Source organism: Bos indicus x Bos taurus, chromosome 25, assembly GCF_003369695.1.
Source record: "Bos indicus x Bos taurus breed Angus x Brahman F1 hybrid chromosome 25, Bos_hybrid_MaternalHap_v2.0, whole genome shotgun sequence".
NCBI classification, from domain to species: Eukaryota; Metazoa; Chordata; class Mammalia; order Artiodactyla; family Bovidae; genus Bos; species Bos indicus x Bos taurus.
This window is the reverse complement of record NC_040100.1, coordinates 38,904,846-38,924,520: the sequence shown is the minus strand read 5'-3', so window position 1 is coordinate 38,924,520 and position 19,675 is coordinate 38,904,846. Positions and strand designations below refer to the sequence as shown.

The 19,675-nt window shown below is 52.6% G+C and overlaps 2 protein-coding genes across 4 annotated transcripts in view; one reads left to right on the top strand and one right to left on the bottom strand.

The window, feature by feature from the left end:
• DNAJA3 (DnaJ heat shock protein family (Hsp40) member A3) overlaps positions 1-5,896 on the top strand; it is a 31,328-nt gene extending 25,432 nt beyond the window's left edge. Inside the window, exons 10-12 of one of the 2 annotated variants that reach the window (XM_027528201.1) lie at positions 104-201; positions 4,065-4,181; positions 4,720-5,896. In XM_027528201.1, coding sequence (XP_027384002.1) covers positions 104-201; positions 4,065-4,168 — 202 coding nt within the window. In that variant the 3' untranslated portion in view covers positions 4,169-4,181; positions 4,720-5,896. The remainder of the gene's footprint in view (positions 1-103; positions 202-4,064; positions 4,182-4,719) is intronic. The other variant, XM_027528202.1, reaches the window with a different exon arrangement.
• A 2,371-nt stretch (positions 5,897-8,267) lies between these two features.
• On the bottom strand, positions 8,268-14,189 carry NMRAL1 (NmrA like redox sensor 1). 2 transcript variants are annotated; one of them, XM_027528203.1, is made up of 6 exons: positions 14,097-14,189; positions 13,858-13,931; positions 13,471-13,709; positions 10,877-11,126; positions 9,568-9,758; positions 8,268-8,575 (listed from the first exon to the last, which is right to left on the bottom strand). In XM_027528203.1, exons 2-6 carry the CDS (start codon positions 13,895-13,897, stop codon positions 8,396-8,398), a joined length of 900 nt encoding a protein of 299 aa, XP_027384004.1. In that variant the 5' UTR covers positions 13,898-13,931; positions 14,097-14,189; the 3' UTR covers positions 8,268-8,395. The 2 variants fall into 2 exon arrangements, with proteins under 2 accessions (XP_027384004.1, XP_027384005.1); XM_027528204.1 differs by having other exon boundaries at positions 14,060-14,137.
• Positions 14,190-19,675: the final 5,486 nt, after the last annotated feature.

Here is a 19,675-nt window from a genome sequence, read left to right as displayed (position 1 = left end):
GTCCTGCCTTTCCCACATGCTGCATGGGGACCGGCCACGTCCACATCCTTTTGAAGAGCTGCCCAGAGGAGCCGCTTGGATACTGACTGCGCTCGGTCCACAGGAGACTGACAAGCCGGCAGCAGAGCCTGATCCTGAGCTACGCCGAGGACGAGACCGACGTGGAGGGGACGGTGAACGGCGTCACCAACACAAGCACTGGTGAGACAGCCCTGCGGCCCGTGGGAGCCCCTCAGTACCTGGGAGGGCAGATGGTTTGGAAACATGTTGGGGTTTCCACTGGGGAATCCTCCTGGAGTCTCCAGAGGGCCCAGTAGTAAGAGGGGCTGAGTGTGGGGCAGAGTGGCGCGGGGCCACCACGCTCTGGGGAGAGCTGGCCCCCGCTCTGGCCCTCATCCTCTGTGCACGTGCTGCTGGCCGAGGTCAGTGAGTTCTGTGACGCTTCCCTCCAGGGAGCATCTCTGTGTCTCAGGACTGCTCTCCTGAGTTCTAGCCTTGGTTCTGCCACTTGCCCTGTGACCTTGGGCTCATTCCTGCATGAGATCTTCCACCAGCTAGATTCTTCCATCTCATTCCTGCATGAGATCTTTCACCAGCTAGATTCTTCCAGCTCTAGCTTGTAGCCACTAAAGGAGAAGATGCATGTCTTCCTCACCCAGGTGGCTTTCCCTGGATTTCAGAGTGTCCTGTAAACAGCAGCTGCTACAGGCTTAACAACCCCAGATCTGCCTGTGTGCAGCAGGTCTAAACTCTGAGCGTCTAGGGCCGTGAACAAACAAAATGCCTTGTTTACTCTGAGCTTAAACATCTATAGAGTGCAGTTAAATATTGGTGATTGGTGAGTAGCCATGTTCCCCCAACTCTGACCACAGGCAGAAGCTTTAGCTACAGGCACTGTGACTATAGCCCTCGTCCCTCAGGATGGGGGTGCTTTGCCCAGATGAGGTGCTCTGCTGGGATGGGGTGCTCTGCTAGGATGGGGTGCTCTGCTGGGATGGGGTGTTATGCCGAGGAAACGCTGTTCCCTGTCGGTTGGGCCTCCTCCTGGGCTGGGACAGGCCATGCTGAGGGTGAGTTGGCTTCTGTTGCCCAACGTGTTGGCTCCTGGTTGCATCACTTTGTTTTTGTCTGGGTCCTGAATTTTCTCTCACCTTCTTGGAACTTGAATGGTATTAGATTAGTGTACAGTCAGAGCAGGTGATCAGAGCTGAGGGTGGGGTCTTGGTCTGGGAGCCCTGGGACAGGGCTGGGGGTCCTAGTGGCAACAGCCTTTGCTTGGAGTTGGCCAAGCTCCCCTAAATCCAGGGGACCAAGTCCTCTGTGAAAAAACAGCTGCCACAGATTCTATCTGTGGCCAACTGGGCATAAAGTGAGCACTTACTGTAGTGGTTTGGTTCATAGACTTTTTCATATTTTCTTATTACTATCCCATGGACTAAAAAGAAGTGGGGATGATTCTTCCACATAACTCTACTTATGCACCTCTAGGTTTTTTTCCTGGGTCCCAAACATTCCCACAGTCACAGAGCATGCGAGATTTGCTCTGCAACCAGCTTTCAGCCATGTGCCCCTCCCCCAGGGGAACTCAAGGTCTTCCTGACTGAGCTCTGAGTGAGACCCTGGGCCTTGTTCACTGTTTGCATGTCGGGTATTATCCACCAGTTGTTATCAAGCCCCTTCCTGAGAGCTCAGATTGGGAGTTGATCCTGCAATCGGCTTCTGAGTAATGTCCATGGTTCTTATCCTGTTAGCTCATTCCCTCTCCCCGCGTTCAGCTGAGATTTATTGGGAGGCTCTTATGTGCCAGACACTTTGCCAGTTCTTTGTTTTAAATTTCTATTGACATAATTTTGCTGAATATATCATAATGTTAACATATGTGTTGCATGTGTTTGTGAAGAGTTCATAAAGTGAAATGAGTGTCCTGAATTATTTTTTTTTTCCACTCACTTCCATTGTCATTTCAGAATTGTATTCAGTGGGAAATTTGGCTCCCAGATATAATTCTTTAAATGGCTTTTAAGAATCTTAGCACTGGAATGCAATGTCGGTCAGTCCGCAGCCTGGGTGTGGTTAAGCCTCTTGTTACTGTGAAGAAAGTTCCTTTTGCCGTCCATGTGTGAGGACACACCGGTGCACACAACGACCTTTCCCGACGTCTGTACTAAGGTGCATCCTGCTTACTCAGTAGAGCCTGAATCTCTGCTGTTAAAGTTACACTGGAAGCAGTTGCCTGCAGTCATCAGTGGTTCTTGGGCTAGCGTATCGCTTAATAGTCCCCAAGTGCCCGTGGAGATAGTCACTGCAGATGCAGACTGATTCCTGGGTGTCTTTGCTTTCACCACGGGAAAGGTATCGGGAAGGCATTTGGAAAAGTTACCACTATGTAGGAAAACAACCTAAACGTTTTTGGTGGGTTTAGTATCGCTTGTTTATTTTTGTTCTCTGTAGCCCCTGCTGAAAACCTTAATAATGGCTGACCCTGGCTTTGTTCCCAGCCTGAGAAGCAGAAACACCGCAGCGAGCCGGGGGCCTGGGGCACTCTGAGGTTACCAAGTGACCTTTTGGGTGTAGAGACAGCATGGCTCGTTGTTTGTGCTTGTGGGCCGTCGTTAACTCCTGCGACGACCCCTGTACGTCCATTTAGCTGTCGTGCAGGAACCTCTTCCAGAGCTTGGATCCACCTGCGGTCTCTTCTCTGATGAGCTGACGCCATTGACTGTTGAGCCCCTTTATTTAGGCGGGGTGGAGGCAAGAGGAAGATGAGGAAAAAGACATTTTAGTGGAACAAGAGGCGCTCTGCTGGCTCTGAGCGTGTAGTCAGCTCAGGTAGTCAGACTGTGCGTGTAGACCCCGCACCTCTGCCTGTAGGGTGGGTCCGGTCCTCAGATGTCACCCTGGAGTCCTGTTGGCTTCTGTTTCTCGCACTGATGGTCACCAAGCATTTGCCATGTGCTCAGAAGCGATGACCAGAGAGACGGGGTCCCTGCCCTGCCCAGCTTACAGTGTGAGCGGGGAGGCCAGCAGGCACTGAACCCCCAAGTAAGTGCCAGACTTGCTTATGACACTAGGAGCTTGTACCTGTGGAGGAAAAGGTGGTGCAGATTCGTGGAATGAGCGTTACCTGGCTATTCATCACCTTGTAAAGAGCCATGGATTACCTTCCCCACCTCTTCCGGAGGCCTGCTGCCCAAAGCTGTGGGCCTCTCACCGACAAAGACGTCTGAGACTGAGATCCTGGGGACATGGGCATTTTGTCCCCTCTACACACTGTCCTTGACATACATCCCCCTGCACGTCGACGTGCACTAATTCCCTTGGTCCTCTTGCCTTGTGACGTGTTTGTGCAGAGGGGCTCTCACGGCCCCTCTGGAAACTGAAGGGCGGCCACCCCATCTTGGGGCATTTGGAGCCAGGTGTTTGACCGGTGACACGCGGGGCCCTTGGCTGCCCCGTCCCAGATGAGCAGTGCACATGTCCTGGGGTCCCGGGTGCCCTGGAGATGGTCCGTGTGCACTGGCCGGGTGTGGAAGCTGGTTGGTGGCTCTCGGCACATGCTCTTCACCTTTTCAGAGCCTGGGCTTTGGTGTCTGACTGCTTGGGTCTGAACTCAGACCTCCTGCTCGTTTATTTGCTCTGTGACCTTAGTCATGCCACCTAACCCCTTTGTGCCTCTGGTTTTTGTTTCTTTTATCTGGAATTTACCTGTAAGGTTATCGTAAGGATTGAATGAGGTATGGACGCCATGTAGCCTGGCCTGGAAGGCATTGGCACTGGCTGTTTTTCTGTTATGGTTCTTAAGGTGGGACAGCTGCCTGTTGTCCTTTTCTGTTCCTTGTTTTCCTCTCGAGGGCCAGTGACTTGGGGAGCAGTTGGGATGCTCTAAGTGCTGAGTCATCTGATGAATGGGACAACCCTGGACAGCCTGATACGGCCACCTCTCCTCTCGGGGTGGCGCTTGGTGGCTCTTGGAGTGCAAGCCCTGGGTGGCCAGACGGGGCCTGGGGTGGGCTGCGAGGAGATCTGCACCCTTGACCCCAGTTCTCTCTGCTGTTTATGCCCAGGTGGCAGCACCATGGATAGCTCCGCGGGAGGCAAGGCTAGGCCTGAGGCTGGGGAGGACAAGGAGGGATTCCTTTCCAAACTTAAGAGAATGTTTACCTCCTGATATCCCAGCCGAGGTAGGAAAATCCCTGAGGTTCCTCCCCTTCATGCCCCTCTGAACTAATGAATCCCTGTTTTCCCTCATTTTAGCCAGTATCATCCCCCCACCCCCAGAGGTGAAGAGGTTCCCATCTCAGGCATGGTGTGAGCCCAGCCTCAGCCCAAGGGGAGCTAGCCGGTAGTGCAGGGCTGAACCACTCCTGGAGCCCCCCAGCCCTCCTTCCACCAGCTCCCGGGGGCACTGCATCCCGCCGTGGTGGGAACCAGGTTGCCCATAGTCACAGAGGGCAGGTCACAGCAGAGCCAGGCCTAGAACTCAGATCTCTCCAGCCCCGCCCCGTCCTGCCTGGGACGTCTAGGGAGTGTCAGCTTTAGTGTGGGCGGGGCGGGGCGGGGCGGGAGTCCTGCTTGCTCAGCACGGTGTCTCGGGGCTCACCTTTCACTTGTGCTGGTCCCGGATGTTGGGGCTCCTTCCTGGGGACCACGGAAGTTCACCAGCAGGGCGTGTCCTTCCTGCGAGGCCAGTGAACTGTACCCGTTTGTGTCTTGGCTCAGGAAAACGGTCCACTGGGAACTAGGCAGGGAGCAGCAGCACCTCCTCGTGGCCAGGCACCTTGGACGCAGGAGGATTCCCCACGGCAGCACTGAGCCCCTGCCTGCAGAGGCCTCCGGACCGCCTTGGCAACAGCAAACTCACGTGACCACGCAGCTCTTCATGGAAGGTCACTGCGGACGGGACAGACCCTGGGCAGTCAGGCATGGCCGGCCTCAGGGCTGGTAGTTTCCTGTCTGTGGGTAGGTAACTTGGCCTCTTCAGGCTCTGGCAAAGTCAGACGGCTGGACACTTCCTGCAGAGCTGAAACTCTTAATTTGGAACTGAATGTGGTTAAAGAATTAAAGGCCATGCTTACAGCTTGAAAATGAAGCCTTAAGCTGCACCAAGTTGTGACGTGATTGATTTCCCTCTCAGCAAACCTCCGGGACGTTCCAGAATGAGTCTTTCCTGACAGGTTGTCCTTTCCGGGAACCTGGGGCACACGCCCCACTGGTGTCACCCACCCTTCAGCTGGAGTTGGTTTTAATTCCCAAAGGTACTGAGCAGCTGGAACCTGGGGGCCTGGGGCCTGGGGTGACGCCTAGAGGACAGTCCCTGCAGAGGCCACTCTTGATCACATGGGCTGTGATCTCCGTCAGGACGGACAGGGTGGCCCTGCCCCCCGACAGTGGAGTTGTGTTGTTCTAAGGCATGCGTAAGGGGGGCTCCTGCCCTTCTGCTGGACCACAGCTGGCGTGGCCTGGGGCTGACTGAGGGCCTCTCAACCCCAGCCCTGCCCCGCTGCCATCAGGGCCTTGGGTCTCACCACTCACTACTGACTTGTTTTCAGACGTGTGTTTAAATTATTCAATGCTGAGAATCATTGTCTTTTCCCGTACGAGTGTTTGTTCAGAGGAGAGCGTGGTCTCGGCAATCGAAGGTTCTCCAGCATCCAATCAGACCAAGCACCATTTCCCAGCCTTGGCTCCTGGGACGTGCAGGTTCCCCTGTGTTTCCAAATCCCCCCGCTGTGGCAAGACAGGCTAATGGAGAATCCTTCTGATTAGTGTGCTTTCTGTTTCCCCCCCATAATTTACTAAAATAAAGCATCTGCTAGTGTCTGCTCTAAGAATGTAAAATGATTCTGTATCAATGTAAATAAGATTATCTACTGCAAAGAGATATTTAAAACCTGAATTGTGGTCATCTCTTCTTTGAAAGAGTTTGGACAGCTCTCTGCAGGTGGCCCAGCAGCGGGTGCTCACCTGCCTGTCAGGCCACCCCACGTCTACTGGCCTTCCTGGGGGTGGCTGGAGGTGGCTTTCCTCAGCATCAACCCCACCGAGGGACAGGTGTCGCTCTGACAGGCACCGACCCTCCTAACCTGGAGCAGGGAGCTTATCCTGCAGTGATGTGCTGATCTGAACGAACGTTCTAGGATCCAGCGTGTCGCTTTTACTCTGGGAGCCCACTCCTCAAAACACCTGCGGTGTGGCCTCCTTAGGTCCCTGAGCGTCACCACTGCCATCACTAGATACTTTTGTTTTCTCCGTTGTTTTCAGAGGAATATTAAGGTATTTTGTGTGTATTGCAGTCTTCGTCTGGGCTATGGTGGCTTGAGTGGGCCCCAAGCACATGACTCTGCCCTGCCCCAGGGTTCTGGGCTGAGCAGGCTGTAGTGGAGGCGGGGTTGGGCACTTGCTGGATTGGGTGAAGAGGCTGGGAAGACTTGGTGGGCAAGAAGGAGGCTCAGCGACTTCCTGCCAGTCTCTAGTCTCTTCCTCCGTTGAACAGAAGTTTGCCAAGCACCTGCTGTGGACTCAGTGTGGGCTGGACAGGATCTGAGACCCCAGGGTACGGTGGTGGAGGGCTCGATCACGTCTCTCTTGGCAGCTCAGGTCTTCTTCCTAGAGAAGTCAACCAAAGCCATGTTTTTTGAAACTAGCAGTCTAGACTTGGAAAGGGGAAAGTGGATTTTCTTTCCAGTGAGACATCTTCACGGCTGTGCCAAGGCATTCTTCCCTCCGATGGTCAGAAGGTGGCGGGGCAGCATTTGTAGGTTCGGGTCCCCCTCGAGGCCTGGCTGGACTGGGTTTGGCTCATTCCCACAGCTGGCTCCTGAGATCTGTCTCCCGACCCCTCTGCAGCCTGAGGTGGGGCTGGAGCATGAGCTGAGCCATTTAGAAACACAAGAGAGTGTCCCTAGGCCGCTGGGCCTTTGTGGCTGGGAGGTGAGCACTTGCTGAAGTGCTGGGAGGAGGGCGGACAGGGGAAGGCACTGGAGGCTTGCGAGGCCTGACCACAAGGGGCCCGGGGAGTTAGACGCTGCTTCTCCCCAGTTCCCCCATGTAGTCTTCACAGCAGCCCAGCCAGGGGGCACCAAGTGAGCAACCCACCCCAAGAGGCCTGGTAAAACGGCCAGCACCAGCCGGAGCCTGCCCTCAGCTCCCTGCAGCTCACCCTGGAGCCGGCGTGGTGGGCTCTCCCCAGGCTTCGTGCCGACCAAGGGCCACTCCTGGATCCCGATATCATGAGTCAGGGTTCCAGCAGGTGAGTCTCCCCTCCAGAGGGCCTGGGGTACTTGGGCATCACAGGGCTGGACACGGATGACTTGTTGGGTTCTCCTGCTGATAACGGGTGGGCTTGGAAGCCCATGTCATCACGTCTGCTCCCTCCTACCCTCCTGGGAGGCTGCTCCCTCAGGCTGTCCCTGTGCCCCTAAAGTGGGCCCTCCAGTGTTCATCACCCCCTGCTCTCTGCAGCCTGATGTCGGTCTGCAGTCGTCCTGCACACTGATATCTGGCTCTCCTGCTAAACCAGACTCAAGACACGGTGCATAACTTTCCTGGTTAACACTGTATTTAGGGTCCAGCACGCTGGATAAGTTGTTGAAGAAGTGCTTATGAATCAACAGGTCGAATGAATTTGGCAGCCCTGCTATCCTTTCAGTGCCTCTGCAGGTCCCAAGGCCAGAGCAGGGTAGAGACCGCAGGGGACGTCCTGCAAGCCCACAGAGACACCAGTCTCCCCGCCGGCTGTGTCCTCCGGGCCTTCGCTTCTCTTCTCTATAGTGAGCAGGAGAGGGAAGCCGTCCAAATGCCTGGGGGGCTCTGCCCACCGAGCAGGGCTGGGTGGTCACGTCCCTGGTTTCCCCTCCCTGCCTGTGCTGTGGACAGCATCACCTCTTCTCCATAGGGCTAAGTTCTCGTGCCCTGGGGTCCACAGCTCTCTCACGTCCCTTCAGGGGTTTCTTTCTTACCAGCATGTTTTGAGATCACCACATCTCGAGGCTGCTGCACCCAGGGGCCCAGGAGGCAGGTGAAGGGAGAGGAAGAAGGGGCTGGTCTTCCCACCCTGAAACTCAGAAGGAACACGGAGATGACCGGATGTTCTGGGGTGGAAGAGTGTGCGTACAGGGGTGTCAGACGTCCCTGGCTGCAGGGCCGGGGGCAGGGGGTGCTCTTGGCCCCCCACACTTGGCTGGGCACTTGACGCTTCCTATTGGAATTTTCATGGCCTTGGTGCCCTAGCATCTGCCACCCCAACCCCAAACCATGAAACAAAGCGCTTTTCTTTTGGAAGCCATCTGTGAGAACAATGGCCTTTATTTAAAAAATAAACTTTCTTGTAACACGAGAGAGGGTCACTGTGACCGCACCCCCAGCCCCCCGAGACGGGGTTGAGAGGTGGGCAGGGTCACAGCCCTGCGAAGTCCTCTTTGTGCTGCTCTAGCCACTGGTCCAGCCTCCTGGCCTTGGGGTTGAGCTTCAGGGTCAGTTCGATGTTGCGGTCGGGTTTCAGGGCATAGAAACGGAACATGTTGGCCAGATCCTGGGCACCAGGGAAGCCAAGCTTCTCGTAGTCCTCAGGGCTTGTCTGCAAGCAGAGGGGCGTCAGTACCTCAGTCCCTACTCTGTCCCCTTGAATTCATCTGAAGACTGTTGATGCTAAAAAGATGAAACTTCAAAAACCACTGTTGCAGGGCAATTTATATCCAGTTCTTCCAAGATCACGAGGTGCAGACATCTCAGTCCCTTCCATATCAGGACTCTGCTTTTGTCACTTTGTTGCTCAAAACACCAAAGCTGTTGTTCCCCTTTCTTGACCAAACTGAACCTTAACTCCTTGGCTCCCAAACCCTCCATGGCTGCCTCAGGCTTTCGTTGTTTAGATAGTAATACACAGCCCTTTAGTGCACGTTTTGTAGAACGTTCATTGTGCCAAGGGAGCGTCTACATCATTATTCCGTTCATTCTTCACAGTAGCCTGAGGACAGGATACCCTCCGTACACCCACTTTACAGATGAAGAAACCGAGGCAGAGAGGGGCCAGGGGCTGGGCCTCTGGTCATACACAGGTGGGTGTTAAGGGCTGGGAGCAAAATGTGAGCCCAAAACGTGTCCTGCCCTGGTCTCTCCCCTCTTTACTGCTCTGCTTGCGTCTGGGGGGCTCTGTGGGAGGTTTCTGTCATTTAATGACTGAGTATCCCAGACTCTCAAAATGATTAGAAACAACAAACCCAGGGGTCTGGACAGGACAGGGCAGGTGAGGGAAGGGGCCGGATGGGGCCTACTGCAGCCTCCATCCCCTCCGCCAAGCAGTCCAAGACACCCCGTGCTCTCCCTCCTTGCTTTGGCCCCTGCTGGGCCCTCTTCCTGGAGCCCTTTCTTGCCACTTGGCCCTCTGCCAGAGCCAGACATCTCACTCGGCAGCCACACTTCACTCCTGAGGACAGCACAACGTCAGCATTCTCTGAGGATGAACTTGGCTTTGTGATGCTCAGAGCGTGGGGCAGCCCAGGATGCCACTCCCCTGCTACCCGCAAAGCCCCTCGGATGGGGCTACCGCATTCCCGCCAGGCCTCTCACCTTGGCGTCGCGCACCGCCTTGCCAGTGTGCTTGGTGAGCAGGGCGGCGTACTCCTCCACCGTGTGCCTGCAGGTGCTGAGCCCGATGTTCCTGCCGACGTACTCCTCTGGTGTCTTTAGCAAGCTGAGCACCACGGGACCCAGGTCGGCCACGGACATGCCGTCTATGGGCACGTCACCCATGGGCAAGCCTGGGAGGGGGAGAGGGATGTGCTGGCCTGTGTCTCTTGAGGGGTCCGTCTCCACCAGCTGGTTGGCGCACAGGTCAGCACCTGGCCTAACTCAGACACCTCAGGGTCAGCAGCAGAACTGAGTCAGGAAACAGGACATGACGGAGCTCTGCCACTGGCAGGCTGTTCAAATCCTGGGAGCCCGGCCGGGGAGAACTCCAGGCCTGCCACCCGTCAGGCCTGGGACAGGAACAAGCAGAAGGAGAGCAAGGGGCTTTGAAAGGCGCTCTGCCCAAGAATGGGTGCAAACCCCAGTTCCTGACGTGGACGCCCACGGAGGATGTAAATGCCAGCAAGAAAGCTCGGGTGGCCAAGGCCGGGGCCGAGCCCAGAGCAACATGGTGGGTGGGTGCTGATAAACGTGTTAATGAGTGACTCTACCGGCCGCAGTGTGGCTTTCAGGAGGGAGAAGCAGAGCTCTGTCTAGATGAGGCACCTAGAGCTCTCAGGCCCTGCCTGTAAAGTTTCCACGGCTGCCCATTCAGACCACCCAGGAGCCTGTGGGGATGAACTCCAGCTCAGTGATGGAACACAGGTGACGACGATGGCTCTGCAAACTGTAAAGGGTGGTGTTGGGGTGCCAGGCCCAGGGAGGGTGAGCAGGGATCATGCAGAGGTGAGGAGCCAGGGGAGGGTGCTGACCCCTCCTGCTCTGCCTGCCGAGCCTCCTGCACTGCCCCGCCGGCGGCAGGACACAGGTCGGACATGGTGCCCTCCAAGCTGCTTAGAGATTTGGAGACAGGCACTGAGAAGAAAGTGCTTTCCTACCCCTGGGAAATCTACAACTGGACCTAGCCCTCCAAACCCTCTCCTCACTGATGAAGCAGAAACAAGAACCACGCTTGTTTCTGCAAAGCTCTCCGAAAGACACAGCACAGTATCCCCACACTGGGCAGATCTTCCCTGGGGAAGTCTGGGCCATGCCCGTCTCATGGGACAGGACACGGACGCCCAACAGGGTCATGGGTCTATTGTGAGAGGGCTGGGGCTCAGACCTGGAGCCCTCGGAGGACAAGCCCGCTCTCTGGGCCACCGTGGCTCTGCATGGTGCCAGCAGACGCCCGAGGGAACACACTCACTCAGCAAGTAGCTCCTTCCATCCGGGGCTTTCTGGGGCAGGAAGTAGGAAAGGAGGTTCTCAAAATAGCAGGGCAGCCGCACACTGGTCATGGGGACGCCGATGTCCCGGAAATACTCTTCCACCTCCCCTTTGCCGTCAAAGTGTCCCACTGTCAGTCTCCCCGCCGTTAGCTTCTTGATGTTCTCCAGGCCACTGTAGACCACGTAGCGCAGGCCCAGGCGCTTGGCCAGATCAGCCAGCAGCTTTCCCTGGCGGGCGAGTGGGCAGGAAAGGAGAAACCACAAAGCTCAGAGGAAGGGCGTGTGTCCCCATCGTGGCCCTGGCTCTCCCCCCAGAGGCCACTGTGCCAAGAGCCACAGGCCACTAACCCCTCTGATAAGGTTCCCCCTTTCCTGTGCAGCTCCCACAGCATCACATCCTCTACCCCAGGATTATAAGCCTCCCACCAGCCAACAGCCTTAGCACCCCTTCTCCAGATCATCCAGGTTGTCCCACCTTCCAGGGTACTGGGCCGAAGTCCACCGTGTGCCACCCGGGAGGGGGCGCACAGAGGCTTCCCGTCTCTGCCTGTGCTCAGACAGCATCTTGTCCCCATGCTGTGTTGTCTTCCTTGGAGAGCCCCAGCCGTCCCCTCGGGAAGCGCTATGGCTCAGCTGTCGAGCACACAAAACACGCCACCTGGGATCCGGACTGGCTCTGCAGCGCCCTGGCTGTGCCTTCCAGGACAAAGGGTCTAACTGCTCTGCCTCCTCGGTTAAATGGGGACAGACCACCTGGTGCATAAGGCTGTGTAGGGCGCTGGATGGTGGCCTCCCAAGAGATATGTCCACCTCCCATCCGCCAGAACCTGGGAATGTCACATCGTTTGGGAAAGGGTCTCCAAAGATATTTTTTAAGTTAAAAAACTTGAGATCATCCTGGATTACCCTGGTGGGCCCTCAACCCAATGACAAGTTGTCCTTATGAGAGATGGAAGAGGAGACAGGGAGAAGAGGAAAGGCTGCGTGAAGACAGAGGCAGAGCCCAGAGTGACGTGACCACGTGGAGAGCCACCACCACCAGACTGGAAGAGGCAAGCCTCCAGACAGGGCAGGGCCAACACCTTGCTGTTGGACTCCTGGACTTCAGAGCTGGGAGAGAATGAATTCCTGTTGTTTTAAGCCACCTGGCTTGTGGTCATTTGTCATGGTGCAGGCGGTCAGGTTGACGGGATCTGCATGAACCAGAAAAGCTGTCTTTGTCCACTCTCTGAGATGGGCTTCCAGGTACGACAGCAACTGAAGGCTCAAGGTTAAAAACAGAGACCAGGGGTCCAGTCCAGCTTCCCTTTATGGACCAAAGTGGTCCAATCAAGCTCCCCTCTCCATGGGAGGAAACACAGACCAGCTCAGGGAAGTCACGCCCACAGCCAAGGCGGTGGGAGCTGTGGACGAGGCAGGACTGAAAGCCGATGGCCAGGGGTCTCAGCCCTGGAACCCTGGCTGCACCAGTCATACCTTCTACAAACACCCAAGCGCCTGCTATGTGACAGGCCCGCTGCAAGTGTCTCCACCTTCCAGGGGATTTTAAAAAGATGCATGTTTGTCTCACATCCCTCCCACAGCAACCTGGGCTCAACGCCACCGACCAAAGAGAAGCTGGGTGGAAAAGAGAATAAAGAGAAACGTGAAACATCTAAAAGGGACCTGGCAGATTTGGGGAATGACGGTGACGTATTATGCTTTGATTGTTGTTGTTCAGTCGCCAAGCTGTGTCGGACTCTTGCGACCCCATGAACTGCAGCACGCCAGGCTTCCCTGTCCCTCACCATATTTTGATTAGAACGTTAGTTCCATGCGTATGTGTGCTGTGTGTGTGCTAAGTGGCTTCAACTGGGTCCCACTCTTTGCGACCCTGTAGACTGTAGCCCTCCAGTCTCTTCTGTCCGTGGGATTCTCCAGGCAAGAATACTGGAGTGGGTTGCCATGCCCTCCTCCAGAGGATCTTCCTAACTCAGGGACTGAACCCATGTCTCTTATGTGTCCTGCACTGGCAGGTGGGTTCTCTACCACTAGCGCCACCCGGGAAGTCAGTTATATGGGTATATTTATCTTCAAATTTCATCAAACTGTACAATTAAAATGTGTACCTTTTAAGAAAATTATGGGTCAGCACAGTTGTTGAGAAAAATGTGAAGTCACTGGATGACATAAAGCAGATTGGGGTTGCCTCGGCCTGGGGAGGGGAGAATGGGGAGGGGCTGCCACCAGCTATGGTGTTTTCCTTTGGGGGTGATTAAATGTTCTGGAATTAGTAGTGGTGATGGCGGCACAACTTTACAAACGTGTGAAAAAACACTGAACTGTTCACTTCAAAAGGGTGAACAGTATGGTGATATCTTACGTCATTGGATGAAGAAGCCACCTCCTGCCCTTATCAAAGTCTAGGAGGGCTGCATGGAAGAGGGGAAAGGCTGCAGTCGTCACAGGCAGGGGGCAGCCCCTCTCTGACAAGTCAGAGCTGCCCTGCAAGGGCCAGCAGAGAGACCTGGGAGCTCTTCGAAGATGCCTGGCTCCTGCCCTGGCCTCCTGACGCCCAGCGGCCTGGCCTCACCTGCTTGACCTCCTGCTCCTCGCTGCAGTTCTCCCAGTAGTTGGTCACAATGAAGGTGGCGTGAGCCCCGCTCAGGGCCAGCTCCATGCTGGCCTCGTCATCCTGGTCTCCCTGCACTACCTCTGCACCTTGCAGCCTCAGCTGCTTCGCTGCCCTCTGCCCAGGGTCCCGAGTCACCACTCGGACCCTAAATGTCCCATCTTCCAGGAGTGTCCGGGCCACTGAGCCTCCCTGGGCACCTGCGGAGAATCAGAAAGACCTGCAGGGTGGAACCTGCATGGGAGGCCTGCGCAGGGTGGCGCCCCTAGCGCTGGGGGGCGGGGCCGGCCGGACCCCCGGGCTGTCCTGGGTAAGGGGTCCAGCGCCTCCTTTTGGGGTTTCGCTTACCTGTGGCTCCAAACACCACCACCAGCTTCTTGTCCGCCATGTGAGCGGGAGCGGAAGGTGTGGTCCCGAGAAGTCTAGGGGCAGTGAGAGGCGCAGAGTGGGCGAAAGGGCGCGCGCGTCGCGTAGGCCCCAGGGGGCGGTTCGGCCGGGAAATAGAGGGACTCCGCCACCCCCTTCCCTTAGGACTGGCTCCGGGTCCTACCCGCAACCCTTTCCCGGGCCCTCCAGACCAGCCGTACCTCCCAGTGGAGGCCTAGGTGTGAAACGCTCCGGGAACTGGGGACCCGTGAGGCTGCAGCCGAGTCCACGGCAGAGGGGGGATGCAACCCTACATGTGGCGCCGACCCTCGCCCTCAGCTCCAGTGGCAACCTGGCAAAGCCATGCTTTCCCAGACACCCTGCATGAAGGGACCCCAGGCTCGGTTGCTTCCGAATCCTCGCCGTCCGGGCCCTCACTGCGCGAAGCGGACACGCCACCCCCCTCCGCAGGCACAGATGGTTCGTCCCGACTCGGGCGAACTCGGCCGAAGGTCTGGAGCCGCCGGCCCGAAGCCTACGTAAACCGAATTTGCGTCAATCAGGTCTGACCGAAATGCACTGCATAGGCGAATGCTGGTGGTGACGGCTGCGCCAAGCAAAAATGAGTAACTAAATAATTTTTATTTTGCATGAACATCTGATCTTTGAGATATGGGTGTCGCCCAAAGACAAATCTATATTCGTGACTCTTTTTTTTTTAATTTTATTTTTAAACTTTACAAATTGTATTAGTTTTGCCAAATATCAAAATGAATCCGCCACAGGTATACATGTGTTCCCCATCCTGAACCCTCCTCCCTCCCCCCTCCCCTTACCATCCCTCTGGGTCGTCCCAGTGCACTAGCCCCAAGCATCCAATATCGTGCATCGAACCTGGACTGGCAACTCGTTTCATACATGATATTATACATGTTTCAATGCCATTCTCCCAAATTTTCCCACCCTCTCCCTCTGCAACAGAGTCCATAAGACTGTTCTATACATCAGTGTCTCTTTTGCTGTCTCTTTGTTAGCATCTTTCTAAATTTCATATATATGCGTTAGTATACTGTATTGGTGTTTTTCTTTCTGGCTTACTTCACTCTGTATAATAGGCTCCAGTTTCATCCACCTCATTAGAACTGGTTCAAATGTATTCTTTTTAATGGCTGAGTAATACTCCATTGTGTATATGTACCACAGCTTTCTTATCCATTCATCTGCTGATGGACATCTAGGTTGCTTCCATGTCCTGGCTATTATAAACAGTGCTGCGATGAACATTGGGGTACACGTGTCTCTTTCCCTTCTGGTTTCCTCAGTGTGTATGCCCAGCAGTGGGATTGCTGGATCATAAGGCAGTTCTATTTCCAGTTTTTTAAGGAATCTCCACACTGTTCTCCATAGTGGCTGTACTAGTTTGCATTCCCACCAGCAGTGTAAGAGGGTTCCCTTTTCTCCACACCCTCTCCAGCAGTGCTCTTAACACCCAAGGCTCTGTCTCAGTTCTTGTATGCCTGATTCATACTTGAGGTTGCTGCTACTCCTTGCCTGAGCTTGAATGCTTTTCAACAGAAAAGATCTCTCTCTCTCTCCTCTCTATTTTTTTTTTTTTGGCCATGCCCCAAGGCATGTGGGATAGTTCCCCGACCAAGAATGGAACAGGTGTCCCCCTGCAGTGGAAGCAAGGAGTCCTAACTACTGGACAACCAGGGAATTCTGCAAATTATATATATATATATATATATATATATATATATATATATATATTTCTTTGTTGTTCAACTAAAACTCAAAAATGACCCTCTCACTCCTCTTCTGAAATTGTATTGCTGACTCAGATAAAAGCATTATTCCCCCCTCCCTTAATTCCAAAATGTGTACTAACCGCTCTGGAATGTCAGTTTCATGATGGTAGGCACTTGTCTCCATTCATGGCTGAATTTCCCAGCACCTAAAATAGTACCTGGCACAAGTAGTCACTGAATAAATATTTGCTGATTGACTGGTTGTCTAAACATTTACTAGGCACTGGAGTTACAGGGAAATCAAACTAAAACTGGTGTTATTTTCCCGAATTCATTGGAGGAAATAACCCACGAAGTAATGTGTATTTTATATATGTAAAATAGTGGTCATTATGTATTGTAAGATGTATGTATTTATTTTAATAAATACACCTTTGTGTCTATAAGTGAAGGTGTCATCTAAATAGAATGTTGATCTTGCATAAACCTTGCATTGCCTCCTCAACAGGCTATTATGTTATTCTCAGAGCTCAGATTGTATACCTACCTCCCACCACCTTCAGTTCAGTTCAGTCACTCAGTCGTGTCTGACTCTCTTCGACCCCACGAATCACAGCATGCCAGGCCTCCCTGTCCATCACCAACTCCCGGAGTTCACTCAAACTCATGTCCATCGAGTCAGTGATGCCATCCAGCCATCTCATCCTCTGTCATCCCCTTCTCCTCCTGCCCCCAATCCCTCCCAGCATCAGAGTCTTTTCCAATGAGTCAACTCTTCACATGAGGTGGCCAAAGTACTGGAGTTTCAGCTTTAGCATCAGTCCTTCCAAAGAAATCCCAGGGCTGATCTCCTTCAGAATGGACTGGTTGGATCTCCTTGCAGTCCAAGGGGGACTCTCAAGAGTCTTCTCCAACACCACAGTTCGAAAGCATCAATTCTTTGGCGCTCAGCTTTCTTCACAGTCCAACTCTCACATCCATATGTGACCACTGGAAAAACCATAGCCTTGACTAGACGGGCCTTTGTTGGCAAAGTAATGTTTCTGCTTTTAAATATGCTGTCTAGGTTGGTCATAACTTTACTTCCAAGGAGTAAGTGTCTTTTAATTTCATGGCTGCAATCACCATCTGCAGTGATTTTGGAGCCCAGAAAAATAAAGTCTGACACTGTTTCCCCATCTATTTCCCATGAAGTGATGGGACCAGATGCCATGATATTCCTTTTCTGAATGTTGAGCTTTAAGTCAACTTTTTCACTCTCCTCTTTTACTTTCACCAAGAGGCTTTTTAGTTCCTCTTCACTTTCTGCCATAAGGGTGGTGTCATCTGTGTATCTGAGGTTATTGATATTTCTCCCAGCAATCTTGATTCCAGCTTGTGTTTCTTCCAGTCCAGCATTTCTCATGATGTACTCTGCATATAAGGTAAATAAACAGGGTGACAATATATATACAGCCCTGACATACTCCTTTCCAGATTTGGAACCAGTCTGTTGTTCCATGTCCAGTTCTAACTGTTGCTTCCTGACCTGCATACAGATTTCTCAAGAGGCAGATCAGGTGGTCTGGTATTCCCATCTCTTTCAGAATTTTCCACAGTTTATTGTGATCCACACAGTCAAAGGCTTTGGCATAGTCAATAATGCAGAAATAGATGTTTTTCTGGAACTCTCTTGCTTTTTCCATGATCCAGCGGATGTTGGCAATTTGATCTCTGGTTCCTCTGCCTTTTCTAAAACCAGCTTGAACATCAGGAAGTTCACGGTTCACATATTTCTGAAGCCTGGCTTGGAGAATTTTGAGCATTACTTTACTAGCGTGTGAGATGAGTGCAATTGTGCGGTAATTTGAGCATTCTTTGGCATTGCCTTTCTTTGGAATTGAAATGAAAACTGACCTTTTCCAGTCCTGTGGCCACTGCTGAGTTTTCCAAATGTGCTGGCATATTGAGTGCAGCACTTTCACAGCATCATCTTTCAGGATTTGAAATAGCTCAACTGGAATTCCTTCACCTCCTCTAGCTTTGTTTGTAGTGATGCTTTCTAAGGCCCACTTGACTTCACATTCCAGGATGTCTGGCTCTAGGTGAATGATCACACCATTGTGATTATCTGGGTCGTGAACATCTTTTTTGTACAGTTCTTCCATGTATTCTTGCCAGCTCTTCTTAATATCTTCTGCTTCTGTTAGGTCCATACCATTTCTGTCCTTTATCGAGCCCATCTTTGTACAAAATGTTCCCTTGGTATCTCTGATTTTCTTGAAGAGATCTCTAGTCTTTCCCATTCTGTTGTTTTCCTCTATTTCTTTGCATTGATCGCTGAGGAAGGCTTTCTTATCTCTTCTTGGTATTCTTTGGAACTCTGCCTTCAGATGCTTATATCTTTCCTTTTCTCCTCTGCTTTTCACTTCTCTTCTTTTCACAGCTATTTGTAAAGCCTCCCCAGACAGCCATTTTGCTTTTTTGCATTTCTTTTCCATAGGGATGGTCTTGATCCCTGTCTCCTATACAGTGTCACGAACCTCTGTCCATAGTTCATCAGGCACTAGTCTATCAGATCTAGTCCCTTAAATCTATTTCTCACTTCTACTGTATAATCATAAGGGATGTGATTTAGGTCATACCTGAATGATCTAGTGGTTTTCCCTACTTTCTTCAATTTATAGGGCTAACTCCTACTCATTCCATAATGCATCATATAACCATCACTTCCTCCAGGAAGCCCTCTCTGACTCCTAGGCTAAGATAGCTACTATTTCATTCCCATCTCTATTCCACAACTGTGTGGGTTAAGCCACAAAACTCGATATTCTGAGGTCTCCACTTTAAGGAAATAAATCCAAACAAGAAGATCCTCAATGGGACCAACTGCAGAAATCTTTTTTTTTTTTTTCAGCTTCACCCCACAGTATCTGGAATCTTAATTTCCCAGACCAGGGATCAAACCCATTTCACATGCAGTGGAAGGGTGTGTCTTAATCACTGTACCATCAGGAAAGTCTCAGAACCAGATGCATATTGTGTAAGGCACAGTGCAAAAAGAAGATGCAGGACCCATTTTTTAGAAATTACCGAGAATTTCAAGACTGTGGTAGCAGAACCTAAACCAAGCCCAAGATCCTTCTGAGCCTGGGGACCCAGTATAACTGCTGTAGTTACAAGCCCATGAAGCTGATCAGCCCTGGTCACTGGGTTTGAGAGGAGCCTCCCACACTGGGACTTGAGTAACTCCAATGCCCTTTGGCATCATTGAACCCAAAGCTTGGAAATCAGTGCAGATAGTGAGTGGCAGAGAAGAGCATCTTTGCCCTCGGCTTCTGGTCAATGGTGCTGGTACTAGGGAGCTGTCCCGAAGTGGGTGGGCAGACAGGCAGCCTGGACAAAGTTCTTGTTTCTTGAAGCCCCAGCTACCCACCTCAGGAGGTTCCCTAGGCCTAAGGGAAAAGATTTGGCAACTGCTTGGCATTAGCTCAGCCATGACTCAGCACCTCCTGTGGGACCTTATATCCGACAAGGGACTTCCTGCAAAGCACTTATCAGTCCAGCCAGCCCATGTACTAATGATGATAACAGTGAGAACTCTTCTCTGGGGTTCTCCTATGTGTCAGACACAGACTTAGGACCTCGTTATCTCACTGGAACCTTGAGGCAACCCCTCGTCCAATCACTGCCACTTGATTTAGTTCAATTTTATGTATGCGTGTTTCAGACAGAAGGCAGCCTTAAAATTCATTCTTTTACTTATCTATTTAAAAATAGTTGTTTGGCTGTGTCAGGTCTTAGTTGCAGCATATAGGATCTTTCGCAAGGACTCTCTAGTTGCGGCATGCAGGTTCAGGAGTTGCGTATGCAGGCTTAGTTGCTCCACTGCATGTGGGATCTTGGTTCCCCAACCAGGGATTGAACCCACATCCCCTGCAGTGGAAGCTCAGAGTCTCAATCACTGGACTACCAGTGAAGTCTCAAGATTCATCCTTTTAAATTTGATTTTGCATGACTCAATTATTCATTCTCATAAAAAATTTAAATGGTACAGATACATAGCACAAATG

Coding starts and splice junctions, on each gene's coding strand:
- NMRAL1 (XM_027528203.1), bottom strand. CDS start 13,897: ATGGCGGACAAGAAGCTGGTGGTGGTGTTTGGAGCCACAG. Junction 11,127..13,470: donor AGGAGCAGGAGGTCAAGCAG/GTGAGGCCAGGC, acceptor CTCGCCCGCCAG/GGAAAGCTGCTGGCTGATCT. Junction 8,576..9,567: donor AGGCGGTGCGCGACGCCAAG/GTGAGAGGCCTG, acceptor CTCTGCTTGCAG/ACAAGCCCTGAGGACTACGA.